This window comes from Mastigoproctus giganteus, chromosome 8 (assembly GCF_048544385.1).
Source record: "Mastigoproctus giganteus isolate SK-2022 chromosome 8, ASM4854438v1, whole genome shotgun sequence".
NCBI classification, from domain to species: Eukaryota; Metazoa; Arthropoda; class Arachnida; order Uropygi; family Thelyphonidae; genus Mastigoproctus; species Mastigoproctus giganteus.
In genome coordinates this window covers 166,130,081-166,145,968 of record NC_143582.1, presented here as the reverse complement: position 1 = coordinate 166,145,968, position 15,888 = coordinate 166,130,081, and the positions used below count along the sequence as shown (strand labels likewise).

The 15,888-nt window shown below is 40.4% G+C and overlaps 1 protein-coding gene across 1 annotated transcript; it reads left to right on the top strand.

Annotated features, from left to right (window-relative positions):
* Positions 1 to 14,423: 14,423 nt before the first annotated feature.
* LOC150081984 (uncharacterized) lies at positions 14,424 to 14,888 on the top strand. Its single transcript, XM_090380391.1, has one exon. The coding sequence runs from the start codon at positions 14,424 to 14,426 to the stop codon at positions 14,886 to 14,888; it is 465 nt and encodes a 154-aa protein (XP_090236517.1).
* The last annotated feature ends 1,000 nt before the right edge of the window (positions 14,889 to 15,888 follow it).

The window sequence follows — 15,888 nt, the reverse complement described above, 5'->3', positions numbered from 1 at the left end:
ATTTGGCCTTAGTCAAACTCGCTTAAGTCCGCCTTCCTTTCGTATATGAAGAACAAGAGTAACTCTGATTAATGGAGCTCAGTATCAGGTGTTTTTTATACCGTGTTCCGACCCGCGCACGCGCCGCAGTTCACCTGCAGTTGCTTGGATTTGCATAACGACTCGCTGGTCATAATGTTTTGGCTCATCGGTATAATCTGGTTGTTAGGAATAATCATACCCTCGTCTGTAGGATACTCGTTTTTTAGGTACACTTTAGTTGATTTGCACATTTACGGGCATACATTTTTATTAACAATGTACTCGTATTTCCGTACCAAAATCATGCCAAATTAAATGATCCCTATAAAAATACACAAATTATCCGCAAGTTGAAAGAGATCCTGGTCCTGGTCCACCACCTCAAATATTCCTCACTTCAGCTTAATCACGCACAAACTGCAACGAGTTCTTTTGAGGGAGATAAACATCACTGTCATAAATGGAATTTCCAAAGAGACCTTCCAAGTCAACAGGGGAGTCCCATAAGGTGGTGTCCTCTCTGCTATGCTCTTTCCTGGCCCAAAATCAAAAACAATTTGTCGTATATGCAGACGACTTGAAATTTTTCATCACTTCGAACGACCAAAACATATCTTTACAACGCAAAAACGAAGCAAACTCGAAAATCGCCAAGTTGCAAGAATACCTTAATTGCATGGGGCTCCGATTAAACGAACACAAGACAGCACAAATTGTTTTCACCAACAAGATAATAAAGAACCACATATAAATACGCGTGAATCGCAGCGTGGTTAAAAAAGTCAGAACACATATTGATCTTTGTCTGAAATGGGACGAAAACCTAAACTTCACATCGCATTTCGGACATGTAAAGAAGAAAACTTACGCAGCGCTATGGAACTCCAGACAGGAGCTGGTAGGTAGTAGGAACCCTGATCTGGTTAAACAATATATTTTATTATGCGTCATCCCCATCCCTCTCTACGCATCTCAGATTTGGTCTTCTGCCCCAGATGCTACCATCATGGCTTTCCTGGGTTTAGAGTATTGGATGCTGAGATGATTAAACAGGATCACTACGCACCCATTTACAATCTGAAGAGCTATTTTATATGCCAACTTAGATGTCACGCCTTGGTCTCACATAATTGTCACCAAGAACATTCTCACGCTTGCAAAACTGCTGACCGGGAGACTCGACTCGCCGAAAACTGACTATCTGCTGACTCGGTCCCGCATGACGCAAAGGTGGGCGAATAGGGCACCATCCCCTCCACTCAGTAGCGCAGCTGGGAAGCCTTCAGCGATTTTTTCCTTCTAACGCCATTAAGATGTACAACGATCTTCAAGCAGACCCAAAAAGACTTTGCACAGAGAAGAGGTACTGAAGTGTTTCAGGATGCATTGCTCCACCTGTAAATGTTGAGTGAAGCCCACAGATGAAAACAAAAGAGAATGCAGGAAATGAAGAATGAACTGGTCGGGACTGTTTTTGCTCCGCACTGGTGCTCTTGTTTTGTTTACATTTTACGTCTTATCTTTCCGTTATCTCGCTGTAAATTGTGGTGTAGATGTGAACATTCTCTAATTCCTTGTAAAATTGCAAATTATGCTTATGTTCTCTTTCTATCTGCCTATCATGTAAAAATAAGGCAATGATATGTATAATATAATATAATTTGTATGATTTATTAAGACAATGATATGTATATAACTTATATTTGTATATATGAATGTGCATCCCCTGGTTAAAAGCCGTAAGCGAGTGTCTCTTAGGAGAAAATAAAGATGATGATGATAATAATAATAATAATTCCAAAAATAGTATACCAACTTTTGTAAATGACAATAAACTCCAGAGTGCTTCATCCTATACAGATGAACTTGGTCTAACCTGGGATGAAATTTTTACTTTTTAAGTCCGCATTAATCGAACAAAATAGGAAACCTACGCCGCCTTCTAGGAAATCTGCCAGATGCTCGTAGGACAACTACTACATCAGGAGGTGCATCACTTTTCTCTTCCCACAACTCGATGTTTTTACGATAACACACCGATAAGCTGAATCAATATGAATCTGGTTAAACATGAACTATACAATGAATAAATTAGATTCCTGAAGGCAGTTCATTATATACTGTAGTTCATGTTAAGATAACCAACTGATTTTGCTTAAATCAAAGAAAACTGTAAAATGGAAAATAAAATTACATTATCCTAATTCATACGGGGGAAGTTTCTAGAGAGTCACATACACGCAGTTTTGATTTAGAGATCACAGTCACTACTGTCCCCTACCATTAAATGTAAAGGAATGGTTTATTGAAGTACACATATTTATTTACAATATAGTTGAATTATTCATAAAACATGTACAGATGAACATTACAAGTACAATTCTGTGCAAGACAAACAAACGGAATAAAGAAAATGAAAACATTCAAAGTATGTTTTATGTAACTTTTGCATTTTCACATATTTCTTACTTTTGGCCACTTGCACTTGTGGTCATACATCCTTTATGCAAACAGCAAAGGGGGTGAGCCTCTAACTAGATGAAAATCCGAAATAACTCTCAAATTGGTGTATGGTGACAGTGCTTACCCAGAAAAGCATGGGCAGAATGTACGCAGGGTTGTGAAATCCAGGGCTACGTAGACTGGAGGAGGAGAAGGAGGAGGACTCGAGGCTGTTACGCAACTTATGATCTGCCCATGGCATGTAGCAACAGTTAAAATTTTCACACGTTCAAAAACGAAAGAAAAGAAAACATTCATTCGCAATTTGAGGCCTCGCCCATAAAGTTCAATCGTTGTAAGCGTGTATGAGGGAGTACTATCTCTCTTGAAAAATAGTTGAATTAGGCGTAAGTGCAAAGTACAAAGTGTGTTAAGTGTCTAACGGCACCAGGGGTTTCCCCCATCTCCGCGTTGCTTTCATTGTGAGTATACCAGTTCACTAGGAAGGCCAGAGATTTTAAAGTGTGTGGACCATGTGAATGTGTTATGTTATGTACTATTGTTCCTCTGGCCATTTAGCCGCTGGACCCCAGCTGACGCCCAACGTTTCCCGCACTTCGCCCCGTGGAGGCAGACCAGGTAACCACTAGTTTAAATTTTCACTCTGGCAGGTTCTGCCACCTAGTTTCCTGAGATTTCAGTGGCTAAGACCTTAAAAAAAAAAAAATTGTATGGGGATATCGCGCTAGAATTGGAAAAGCCAAAATGGTGGGCGAACAGCGTAATTTATATACGGTTATTTTTAGCACGTGGGGCATTCGCTTGCATGCAGATAGAGTTGGGTACGAAGATGAAGATTAGGGGGATAAAAACAGAAGAATGAGGTCAATAGGGAAGACGACCCCTATTGACCACAGATGGAAACAGTGGGGCATGTCCATGCCCCACCAGAGGGAAGAGTGGGGTTAGTGAGGAGGGGAGGAGACAGAAAAGCCGTCACCTCCACTCCGCCGGGGTGAGGGAGAAGAAAGGGCCGAACAAGAGAGCCGTCTCAGATCGCCAGCATGGCGTGTATGCAGCAAAGCTGTGGCTTCGTCAGGTCCGCGACAGTATCCCGTCCAATAGTTGGTCAGTGTTGGGATAGGATCTCGTCCACTGCTGGTCCAATAATCAGGATGTCAGTGTGGGATGGTGTCACTAATGGGACCTAGATCTCATATAGCAAAGTCCTAGTCATTGTTGTCAGAGTTCCGGTGTCGAGTCTAGGGAACTTGTGGTAGTGTTCGTAGTCTGCTGAACAGTTCGTCCGCAAATTGCGAGAGGGCTGAATTAGGCGTGATGCACCAGCCCAATTTGCCTGTACTTTCCGGTTGATATATTTTAATAAAAAATTAAAGTGAAGCTGCTTGCTGCTTAAAATTCGCGCCGAGACAACCAGAACTACTAAGCGTCGGTGTAGTGTATCTATAAATTGCATGTATTTTATATTCCATTTCCTTGTTTTACTGAATGAAAAAAAAAATCATAAAAATTCCTCCCCTTCACAATGGAATTCTAACGTGAACCTTTCCTAAAGTGCAAAATGGCAGCAATCGTAACCACAGAGAAAACCATAAATAATTAATCCGAAGAGTTTTGTTAAACTTACAAAAGTTTCCAAAATGTTAAAATAACTAGTGCTCAAAAGTTAAGGAATAAACACAAAATGTAAAGAAAATTAAAAAAGTTTGATTATTGAAGCAGTATATTCAAAATATTTTATCGCATTGACAAAACAGCAGTGAGCTATTCGTTTCAATGCATCTCAATAATGAAAAAACAAGTTAATTAATACACGCAGTTTTGGCGCCTAAAATGTACGCAGTGCGTTACATTTCAGGCGCGTTCGATTTTTTTTTCTTAAATTAATTGAATATTTTAAACAAATTTCGATGATTAATAGAGATTAAAAGTAAATACAGTTATCTTCTTATATATTAATTACTAAGGTTATAACTTTAAAGAACATTTAATAAAACCCTATATTTTATGTTGTCTAAACTTAACCGTTCAGTTTAATTTCAACTGTATATTTACTGCTCTTCTCCCACATACTCTTTTTTTTTGTCTCTTTTTCTCTCTATGTAATGTATATCTTTTCGTATCTCGACTGGCACCATACATAGTCCTTGAACTAGTGAAACAAAGTCTTATACGAAGAGTTGAATCTACGGTCGACTGTACACAAACTACAAACTAGGAGTCAACAATATGCTGTATTTAAAATCGATTGTAGCCCACATCAATAGAAAGGAAGCGTCTCCATTTGGCCTGTCGGAATCAGGATCAGGCCGTTTATACTCACCCCTACAGAAGTACTCCCACTGCAGTCACAGCTGACTTGGCGATTATACTTGCCTGGGAGAAAGAATGCCAGCATGAGACCATTCCCACACTAACAACTTTGCATTAGCAACTTTGGGTGGGGCAAACTCCGCCCATGCCCCACCAGGGGTGGGGCATGGGCCTGCTCCACTGATTTGGGGGTCATCTTCTCTATGGACCCCTTATCTCTGTCTTTCCCCCCAGACTTCAGTCTCCCCACCCCTCTCTCTCTAACTTATAATTACTAGTGTCCGAATCATCTTTAAATTGCTTGAGCCCTACACCCAAAAACTTAATAACATCAATTCGTATAAATAGTGCTCCTTTTGGCTGACCCCTATCTATAACGGTTTTTTAAATTTTATTTTATTTATTATTTTTTTTTTTTAAGGTACTAGCCACTGAAATCTCAGGAAATTAGGTGGCAGGACCTGCTAGAGTAAATAACTATGACAATGTTGGGTCCCATTAGGGGCCCAGCGGCTAAATGACCAGAGAAACAATGGTACACGACACGACACATGTACAAAATCCATACATTTTTAAACCTCTGGCATTGATGGTGTTCTGTTTCAGACCCACAATGTATAGTATGCGGAGATGGGGGAAACCCCTGGTGCCGTTTGACACTAAACACACTCTACACTCTACCTTTCAGATAGGACGAACGACAGGTGGCGCCTAGTAGTTTACCGTGTGTGTTTAAGCAGTAATTCACATAAAGTAATTTATGTGAATTAAATTAAATGCTCGACCATTCAGTGATCCAGTAACCATCGGTGAAAACCCGTCTATTGGTGCATGAAGTTTCAGTTGCGTTGCTCCAGCAAAAGTTAAGTATTTTGTATATTTCTCCTTTTGGCTTGCGACAATGCACTTCTCCAAGACAGACGCTAGCTTGTAGTTATTCTTGTTTAGCATAGCGTTAGTGGACACTAGCTTCGCTGACCAATGACATTTCCCCTCGCTCTCTCTCCGTTTTATGTCACCTACCTGCCTGCGACAATCACTCTACAGCAGAAGGTCCCGTAGACATTTTGGAGAAAGTTTTGTTTTGAAGCTGTGACAACAGGGTTAAGTTTTGTGTGGCCACCATATGTAGTCTTCACTTTCAGTTATTCTGAAAAATTAACTATTTCAATATATCCACAGGATATATTGAAATAGTTTTTCAATATATATTGAAAAGTTTTCAATATATCCACAGGATATATTGAAATTGTTAATTTTTTGTAAATATTTATATTTCTCCAATGCCGTTTAAGAGGGTTATACATAAAAATTTCTGAGTTCGAATACGTTAATAACGGATTTGAACTGAGAAATTAATATGGGATTTTTTCACAATGGCTGAGATAGTCGGTCGCAGGAGAGGATTGCAAGTTTTTTTGGTTTTTTTTTGCGCTCCAAGAAACTCGGATTTTTCGACCAACAAAATGGACCGAAGAACACACATAATACAGTGATGCATCATAGCCTTAGTCACCCTGGCGATTAACAGATACATCACTACCACTGCACATAATGATCACAACGTATACCGAGAAATTCACTGTAGGATTTAATGAAGTTTTTGCGTATAGCACATTCCTAGTTTCAATGTTTTTTATATATGCAAATCCTTCATGAAATGAAACCCCTTCATGAATGAAATGAAAAAGCTGTGCAAAATTTAACTCAGAAGAAGGTTTTCGCGATCAAATTTTTGTGAAAAGATATTATCAGACATCTAAAAACACTTTCGAAAAAATCGCTCTGCCAAAATGACCCAGCAAACCTTCTCCTTCTAACTCGCTTTCTTAAATTAACTTCCTTACACTGAGAAGTAACGCCCGTACAGCATCGTCCATCAAAAACTAATAGCAGCCCAAAAGAATAACACTAAATGAATTGGTTGATGACCTCATTAGACTGAGAGAACAAAAACTGGCATGGACAAAAAGCAAAAATCTATAACCTCCCGTTTTTATAAACAACGTCTAGACAAGACTTTATTACAAACGAAGCCGAATGTCGATGAAGCCATAAACAGCCTACCAAACAAAGGTACGACAGACAATGATGCCATTCCTCTATTCATAATAAAAATGAATAGACGGATAACCCTGAAAATGCTAAACTTGAAAGTTTGGTATCTGCATAAAAACTGAAACTTGTTATATTACCAATTGGATAGAAATCTAGAAAAATTAGGCACCTTATTGTTAAATGCAGGATAGTCTACAAGGAGGAGGAGTGCTCTCAACACTATTCTTTACACCAGTTGTTCCTTAATGCTCACGACAACAACCTTGAATGTGTATATGATCTAAAACACTACAGATATAAAAAAACAGTCACGGAAACCACAAAATATCCAAGTCTTCAGATCACTTCGGCTTTGCTCTTAATAAATATTCAAAAACAAGAAAAGATAAAATGGTATTAAAGTAAAAATTAAAGCTGTCTGAAAACTGCCCCAAAAGGAGTCAAAGACAAGAAAAAAACATTACAATACAAACCTTAGCCTGATATTTAACAAGAAATAAATTTTTTCTCAAGGACAGTAAAATAAACTAATTACAACTCAAGATAAAGAATGTTACAAAGACACGTACATATCACACATCTTATCACCACCATCACCTCAACACTACACAGAGAGAATTATCGTCATCTAATAGTGGATTCTAGACGGATAAACAAAATTACAAAATTGAATTGCAATGCAGATAAACAAGTTGACTTATCATCCTCTTCATAATCGCTACGCTGTGCTAATATACAACTCATACCACAGAATTCGCTTATACTAACAAAGATAAAAACAATAAACGCTATTACTTAGTTATTACTCAGTTGAAGCTACGAAGAAAGAGTGCTATTGTTGCTTTACGTGAAGATGTTCTTCCCGTCATTCTGCTTATAGAGTGTCTTGTAATCAGTCGACAGTAAGTAGATTTCTTTCCAAACTCAAGAATACTGGTTCTGCTGATAGGAAAAAAGGAACTGGACGCAAACGAGTCTCTATGCCAAAACAGGACCGCGTTTTGAAGCGGCTATGCCTTAAAAACTGTAAAGCTTCTTCGTCTGAGCTGAAAAGATAATGGGAAGAACATACAGGAGCAAGTGCAGTAAGAGTCAGAAGACGCCTCTTCAAAACTGGACTTGTAGCCCGTCGTCCTAAGAAGAAGCCCCTCCTCACACAAAAAAATGAAAAAGGCCCGATTAATTTGGTGAAAAATTTATGAAGGCCCGATTTATGAAAAATACTTACTTTTTAATTTTAAAAAAGAGAAACAATGTGTGACAGCCCCTGAAGGATAGAATCGAATATATTATTTATTCATTCGAATGCACGATAACTAAAATCCGAACTCTCGAATTGCTTGAATCGGAACGTAAGATTGACTTCATGTCGCGACTTTCAGAAGATCACGATTTCAGATTTACAGTAAATCAGGGAATTTGCAGAGCATTTTGCGCCCCCTAAATTTTGAAGCCTTGTGCGGTCGCATCGCTCGATCGTCCCTGAAGCCGGCTCTGAATAATCTTATACTTTAATATTATTTTGTAATTATCTTACTATTATAGATTTATACATATATTTTTTCGTTACTGATTAATAACTTGAATATTATCTTATAATGATGTTATACTTGAAATTTATCTTATAATTATCTAACAGTCATAAACTCATATATACTCGTACGCTGAGATAGTCCATATATGCAGCTTAACGTTTCAATATTTTCCTGTACACTTACCAGTGTTGTTTGGCCATTAAATCTAAACAACCACTTGAATTTTCCTGAGTCATGTACAGATAACTGAGGCATTTACGTTATGTTACCTTTAAATTACCTTTGAATTTATAATTATATTACCATGTATCTTTTCATTAACTATTTTAGATTGTTAATTCAAATTTATGTTTTCCTGAAACATATTTATATCGACCATTCATATCACTGACTCCTACAAATGTATTTTTGGAAATATTCCTTTTATAAAACACCGGGGTTTGAAGGGATGAGGCGCGAAGTGGCAAGTACGAATTTAGCGAGTGTCTACCGTCTATTCAAAACGCCTTGATGATATCTGATGCTGAGAGAGCATCCAACGTTTTCGTGATGTTTTGATAGCATCAGAACGTTTCTGATGTTAGCGTATACCTCCAGCGATGGAGATACAGGTTCCGTAAGAAGTGCGGATCTAAACGGATCCGACTGAAATTTGTTACGAATTATTTTCTTTATGAAAAGTAATTATATTTCGAGTGAAATATAATTACTTTTTTATATTTTTTATATTTTTTATAATTACTTTTTTATATTTTTATTTTTTATATTTCACTCGAAATATAATTACTTTTCATTACTTTTTGCTACAGGAACAGTACGCAAAACGAAAAGAAGATATATGATTAAATAATTTTCAAGGTTGGACTTTCTTTCTTTCTTCTTAAAACAGTTTTTGTTAATACAAATGTCCTCGTTCGCAAATCTCACATGAATGAGTTTATTTATTTATTTATTTATTTTGGAACAAGTAATAATCTTTTTAAACTTCGTTTGTAATAAAAATAAGCGTGAGTTTAAAAAGTGTGCGAAATAGCAACCCTTTCTGATATATAAAACAATCATTTTTTTCTATATTTAGAAATTATTTTGTGTTTGCTGTTTTTTTTCTCTCTTTTTACTGAAAAAGATTATCATATTTATCTTTTAATGGCCCTTTCTATGAAGAATAAGTTAACCGGCACGATTTTCTTAAGTTATTCATTCCTCAAAATAGGCAAACAGCGAACACATATATTATAATTACGCTCAGTGATCAGTGAATTATGACCACCCCATCCATAATGGACTATGCCGCATAGCTCGCAGTATAAAAAGCTGATGACCTTCATAAGCTAGAGCAGTAGTAACTTGCATCAAGTTGTGCAAGTCAAAGAGATAAAGAAGTAGTAATTACAAAAGGGGCATGATTGTGAGAGCTCGTGCGTAGAGTGTTTCCATATTGATAACGGCATATCTTGTAGGTCGCTCACGGCTCACTGTAGTTAAGGTATACAAAGAATTATGCCGAACAGGCGAAATCACTTTCCGCCGCCAGAACTGTAAAGGATTATGGTGGGTGTTCGTGGTGAGCGAAGAGTGTAATGCGTTATCCAGAGTCAACGGCAGGTAACTCTACGACAGCTGACATCGCAATACAATAGAGAGAATGAAAAGAACAATATCCCAAATGACGATGTGCCGCGCACTCAGACGTATGGGTTTCCACAGCAGAAGACGACCCCAGAAACACCCTCTCCTCACTGCCGTCCATCGTCGACAGAGAAATGCTGTATTGTCAACGACACGGTCGTTGGACACTGAAGGACTGGAAACGAGTGCTGGTCCGATGAGTCCAAATACCTGGTGTAACACCTCGAAGAACGCTTTCGTGTGTGGCGCAAGCAACACGACTACATTAACCCATCGTGCATAGTGCCCACTATCCAGACAGGTGGCAGTAGTTGCTTAATATGAGGCATGCTTTGCTGGCCAGAATGAACTAGAGTCCCTGGTGCGCATGGACCAATGTTTCAATGGTGAGGCCTACTGGCAACCCCTGGGAGACCATTGCAACTGCCATGTTGCATTTTTTCCCGGACAGAAACGAGATCTTCCAGGATGATAATGCGCCGTGTTTTTCGAGGAACACAGTAAAGATATCACACGCCTTGGTTGGCCTCCAAATTCGCTCGACCTCAATCCAACAGCAACACCTGTGGGATGTTTTGGATCGGGAAGTGACGGGTATGGATATGCAACCGTCATCTGTTCCTACACTGTGAAAATTCTTTCAGGCAGCTTGGCTTCAGTTCCCTATTGACGTGTTCAAACATCTAGTAGAGTGAATGTCTAAACGATTAGTGGATGTTATCGGTGCGAACAGGGTATTAGGTATGGTCATAATTCAATAATCACTCAGTGTATAGTATAGGGTTTTCGAGTCCACTACGATTAATTACCTTTACTGATGAACAAGGAAATGGCACTGACAATGGGCGACAGGAAAAAAAGATGAGACCAGCATCCCAGGTCATTTCAAGGTTGTCACTTCATAATGACATTGACCTCATGATTTTGACTGCAAATACCAAGCCGGTACGTTCTAAGATTCCCTAAGAGAGGAAGAGACAGAGAGAGAGAAGTTGAAAAGATTTTAAGTTTGATAGTTGCCGGCTCGGCTGAAGCTCAATTTGTCCAAAAAGGTTATGTTAATTCTGTGAAAACAATTTCGAGACACTTGATTCTTTTTTTTTTTTTTTCGGTAGTTGTTGGCGCATCGGCTTCTGTGGCCATAATGCACCTCCCAAGGTTTTTGCAGTACTTTGATCCAAGCCCGAGGCGGGATTCGAACCCGCGACCTTTGGGTTGCTAGGCAGGCACTTTGCCCACCCGGCTGGTCGAGACACTTGAATTACTGCCAAGAGACCAGGACGCAATGCGGTTCAAGAGTTACCTCAATCCAATACGATCGATACGTTGGTAAGGCAAAAGAGTGAAATGACATCACAGAAATCATCTGCCACCTCAGAAAGTAGGATTTCAAGCAGAAAAGTGCATAAGTTTAAAAGATTGGACTTTATGTCAAGTAGGCAAGTAATTTCTTTTCCGCTTAGTTCAAGTACATGGAGGTAAGCAGATTTTTACACATCCCTTACGTTGTGAGATCTGTATAACTGTAAGGGGCGACGAAACGACATAATAATCCATATTATATTAATGCTCTATGACTAGACAACAGCTTGCTCTGAGATCAACACACCAAAACGAAATTACAGAATATGAGTGTATTTTCATAATTATATATATTATTACTACGTGACACAGAGCAAAAACGGAAACAAAAGAAAATAACAAGTTGCAGCTAAAAAATTTAATATTTAAATGCTTACAGGAAAGTAATACAAATAAAGAGCTTTCGGACAGTATGTTGTCCTTCGTCAGTTTTTACAGTTAATCTAAAAATCTAGCAATATAGAACCTACGTGCGCGTAATGGCAATCATGTATAGTGAACTACGTGAATGCAACAATTAGCTGTTAGAAAGCAAAGGTCAGAAGGCTTGTGGCTATGACTCATGGGAACGTTGTAAATGCCAGCATTTGTCAGCCATGAGGATTTGTTGTCTCAGTAATGGAATAGACATCCTCTGTTTCTGTTAAAGGAAACGTTACAGCACAAGATGTTCAGTGACTCCAACCAGGCGTAGCGACAGTAATGGCAGGACCGATCAATAATCATGACATTGCTGCATGGGCGAATCTCATCCTACGTCAACCAGAAGTGCTCAGCAAATGACTGTTCCACGTCCGCTAAACGGATACCTCTTTTCTGTTCAGAAATGCGATTGCTCAGCCTCCTGCCATTTCCCCCAACGTAGCAGCTAGTGCAGTCACGGTAGGAAATACGGTAGACTAATCCACTGTGCCGAAAGGATGAACGGATATTTTAACTCTGGACACGAGGGATCACAACTTCCTGCCCGGGAGTTGTAGGCACTTTATCCGATAAGCCTTTAAGACTAGAAATCTGTTGTGATAGGTTTGGGTATAATGGGATAAAGGTGGTCATGGCAAAGTCGTTACTGTGAATGGTCCTGATGGCGACTACATGGTCACGGGCCGGTAGGTTGCAGCTATTTTAGGTACTGGTGAGATAGCCGCACCTCAGAAGATGTGTCTTAACGCTAGTAATCTCAGTGCGCCTCTCATCTGCAGAACTAGATTGGGTCCAGTTACAGGGCTAATACTGTGCTTACCGTTAGTTAGTGATTTGGCCACCACACATCGGCTTGTAATAAACTATTGTCTTCAAATGGGTGGGTTCAGGTGTAGCATAACAGGACTCGCGCTGTGCCGAGAAGATGTCTGCACACGTGTGCTGACCGGTAGTTAGTGAATTGACCAGCACACATCAGATTGTGATAGACTGTTGTCTTCAAACGCATGCACTCGCCAGACAAGGGTATCCAAGTATGGAAGGGTATTTTCCGACTCTAGCTCAATGGTGAATTGTATGAGAGAGAGTTATGGTAGTGCAAAAGTTAGTTGTCAGACTCCTGGGGAATAACCACAAACACATCATCCACATAGCGACACAAAAAGGCAATGGGATCTGGTAGACCCACAAATATGCAACCCTCTAATTCCTCCATTGCGATGTTTGCAGTGATTGAACTAACTGGGGAACCCATGGCTCTGCCGTGTGTCTGCTGGTAAATGGAGTCACCAAACATGATTACCCACGAGTCAAGCACAGTCTAAGGGCGGTGGCGCAAATGTCCTCTGAAGTTAGAGAAGTTCTTTTGCTTAAATCTGGTCGTTATCCAGAAGCTCCTTGGCACATGTGATGGCTAGTTCGACAGGGATCCAAGTGAAAAGAGATACCACATCAAATGAGGCCGTAACTTGATCATCCGATATGGACAGAGTACGAATCCGATCTACAAAGTCCCCACTGTTGGAAACAGTGTTGTCGGTCTTGCCCACCAGGGAAGACAGTAATCCCGAGATGAACTTAGATAACTCGTAACTCGGCGAACCACAACAGGAGACAATAGTTCTTGAGGGTACTCCTTCCTTGAGGACTTTTCGTAGTCTGTAAAACTGTGGGACCTGGCAGCCAAAAGCATGTCGGCAACAGCATATGGATTCAGTGACCTTCCCTATTTGAAACCACTGTTGATGAGGTTGTTTACCTTGGACTCCCATCGTTCCAGGGTATTGATAGGAGAGACGTTTAGTGATTGGTAGAATCTGAGCACTATCGTGCCCGGCAAATGTATAATTTGCAAATTTCGGAAGTGAGTCCTATGACAGCCGTCATCGACATATAGAGCGCTACAACAAGTGTTCACAGTTTGTACTAAATTTGAGTGATAAGCGCTCATCAGTAGAACAATTGGATTTACTAACCCTAGGAATGAAGTTCGCCATTCTTCCCCGCAGATCACCCATTATTGATATTGCTTGGGTGTTGAAGCATCATTGACATGCATCCTTATGATTCGCCTAAAAATTGCAGCGATCTTACATCAGGCTCGCCCTGTCACCTCCAATCTCTGTCACCAACAAATCTCTGCTCTCAGCACAATGAAACAGGGTACTTCCATCGTCGTTCTTCCGGCAGACAAAGGGCATCGAACGGTCGTCTTGAACTGTTCCGACTACGAAGCGAAAGCCTTATTACTCCTGCGAAATGCCTCCGTCTACCAACCAGTAAACCCCTCTCCTATGAAGACCCTGGAACGATGGGAGTCCAAGTAAACAACGTCGTTAACAGTTGGTTTCGATTAGGGAAGATCATGGAATCCATACACTGACGCCTACATGCATCTCGCTGCCAGATCCCAGTTTTATGGACTACCAAAAGTCCACAAGAAAAGAGTACCCTTAAGTCCTATCGTCTCCTGTTGTGGTTCACTGAGTTACGAGTTATATAAGTTCGTCTCAAGATTACTCTCTCCCCTAGTGGGCAAGACCGTCAACACGATTTCCAGCAGTGGGGAGTTTATACTTCGGATTCGTGTCATATCCATCTCGGTCGGATGATCAAGTTATGGGCTCATTTGATGTGGTGTATCTTTTCAATTCGATCCCAGCCGAACTAGCCATCACGTATGCCAAGGAGATTCTGGATAACGACCAGACAATAAGCAACAGGACTTCTCTAACTTCAGAGGACATTTGCGCCATCCTTAGACTGTGCTTGACTGGTGGAGCCATCATGTTTAGTGACTCCATTTACCAGCAGACACAGGGCACAGCCATAAGTTCTCCAGTTAGTTCAGTCACTGCAAACATTGCAATGGAGGAATTAGAGGGTTGCGTATTTGTGGGTCTACAAGGTCCCATTGTCTTTTCGTGTCACTACGTGGATGATGTGTTTGTAGTTATTCCCCAGGAATCGGACAACTGGATTTTGCCCCACCTTAACTCTCTGTCGCCTTTCATACAATTCACCATAGAGCTGGAGTCAGACAATAAATACCCTTCCATATTTGGATACTCTTGTCCAGCGTGAGGACACACATTTGAAGACAAGAGTTTATTGCAAGCCGATGTGTGGTGGCCAACGGTCACCACACAATGGTCACTAACTAACGGTCAGCACAGCCCGAGCGCTGTTATCCCGCGCCAGGACTCACTCTAGTTCTGTGGATGAGAGGCGCACTGAGATTACTAGGGATAAGACAGATCTTCTGAGGTGTGGCTACCCCACCAGTACCCTAGATAGCTGCAACATACAGACCTGTGACCAAGTGTCCGCCATCAGGACTATTCACAGTAATGACTCGGCCACGACCACCTTTATCCCATTATACCCAAACCTATCACAACAGATTTCTAGAGTCTTAAAGGCTTATTGGATAAAGTGCCTACAACTCCCGGGCAGGAAGTTGCGATCCCTCGTGTCCAGAGTAAAAACATCGATTCCCCCTTTCTGCAGAGTGGATTAGTCTACCTTATTTCCTGCCGTGACTGCACTAGCTGCTACGTTGGGGAAACTGGCAGGAGGCTCAACAATCAGATTTCTGAACATCCATTTAGCGGACCTCGAACACTCAGCCACTGCTCAGCACTTCTGGTCGACGCAGCACGACATTGACCTATGCGGCGATGTCATGATTATTGATCTGTCCCGCCATTACCGTCGCTGCGCCTCGTTGGAGTCACTCCACATCTCGTGCTGTAACGATTTTTTTAACAGAAACAGAGGATGTTGTGTCCATCCCATTACTGAAGCAACCATCGTCATGGCTGACAAACCCTGGCATTTACAGCGTTCCCATGCGTCACAGTCAGAAGCTTTGCCTTCTAACAGCTAATTGTTGCATACACGCAGTTCACCATACATGACTGCCATTACACGCACGTAGGTTCTACATTTCTAGATTTTTAGATTAACTGTCAAAACTGATGAAGGGCAACATACTGTCCGAAAGCTCTGTATTTGTATTACTTTCCTGTACGCATTTTAATATTAAATATTTTAACTGCAACTTGTTATTTTCTTTTCTTTC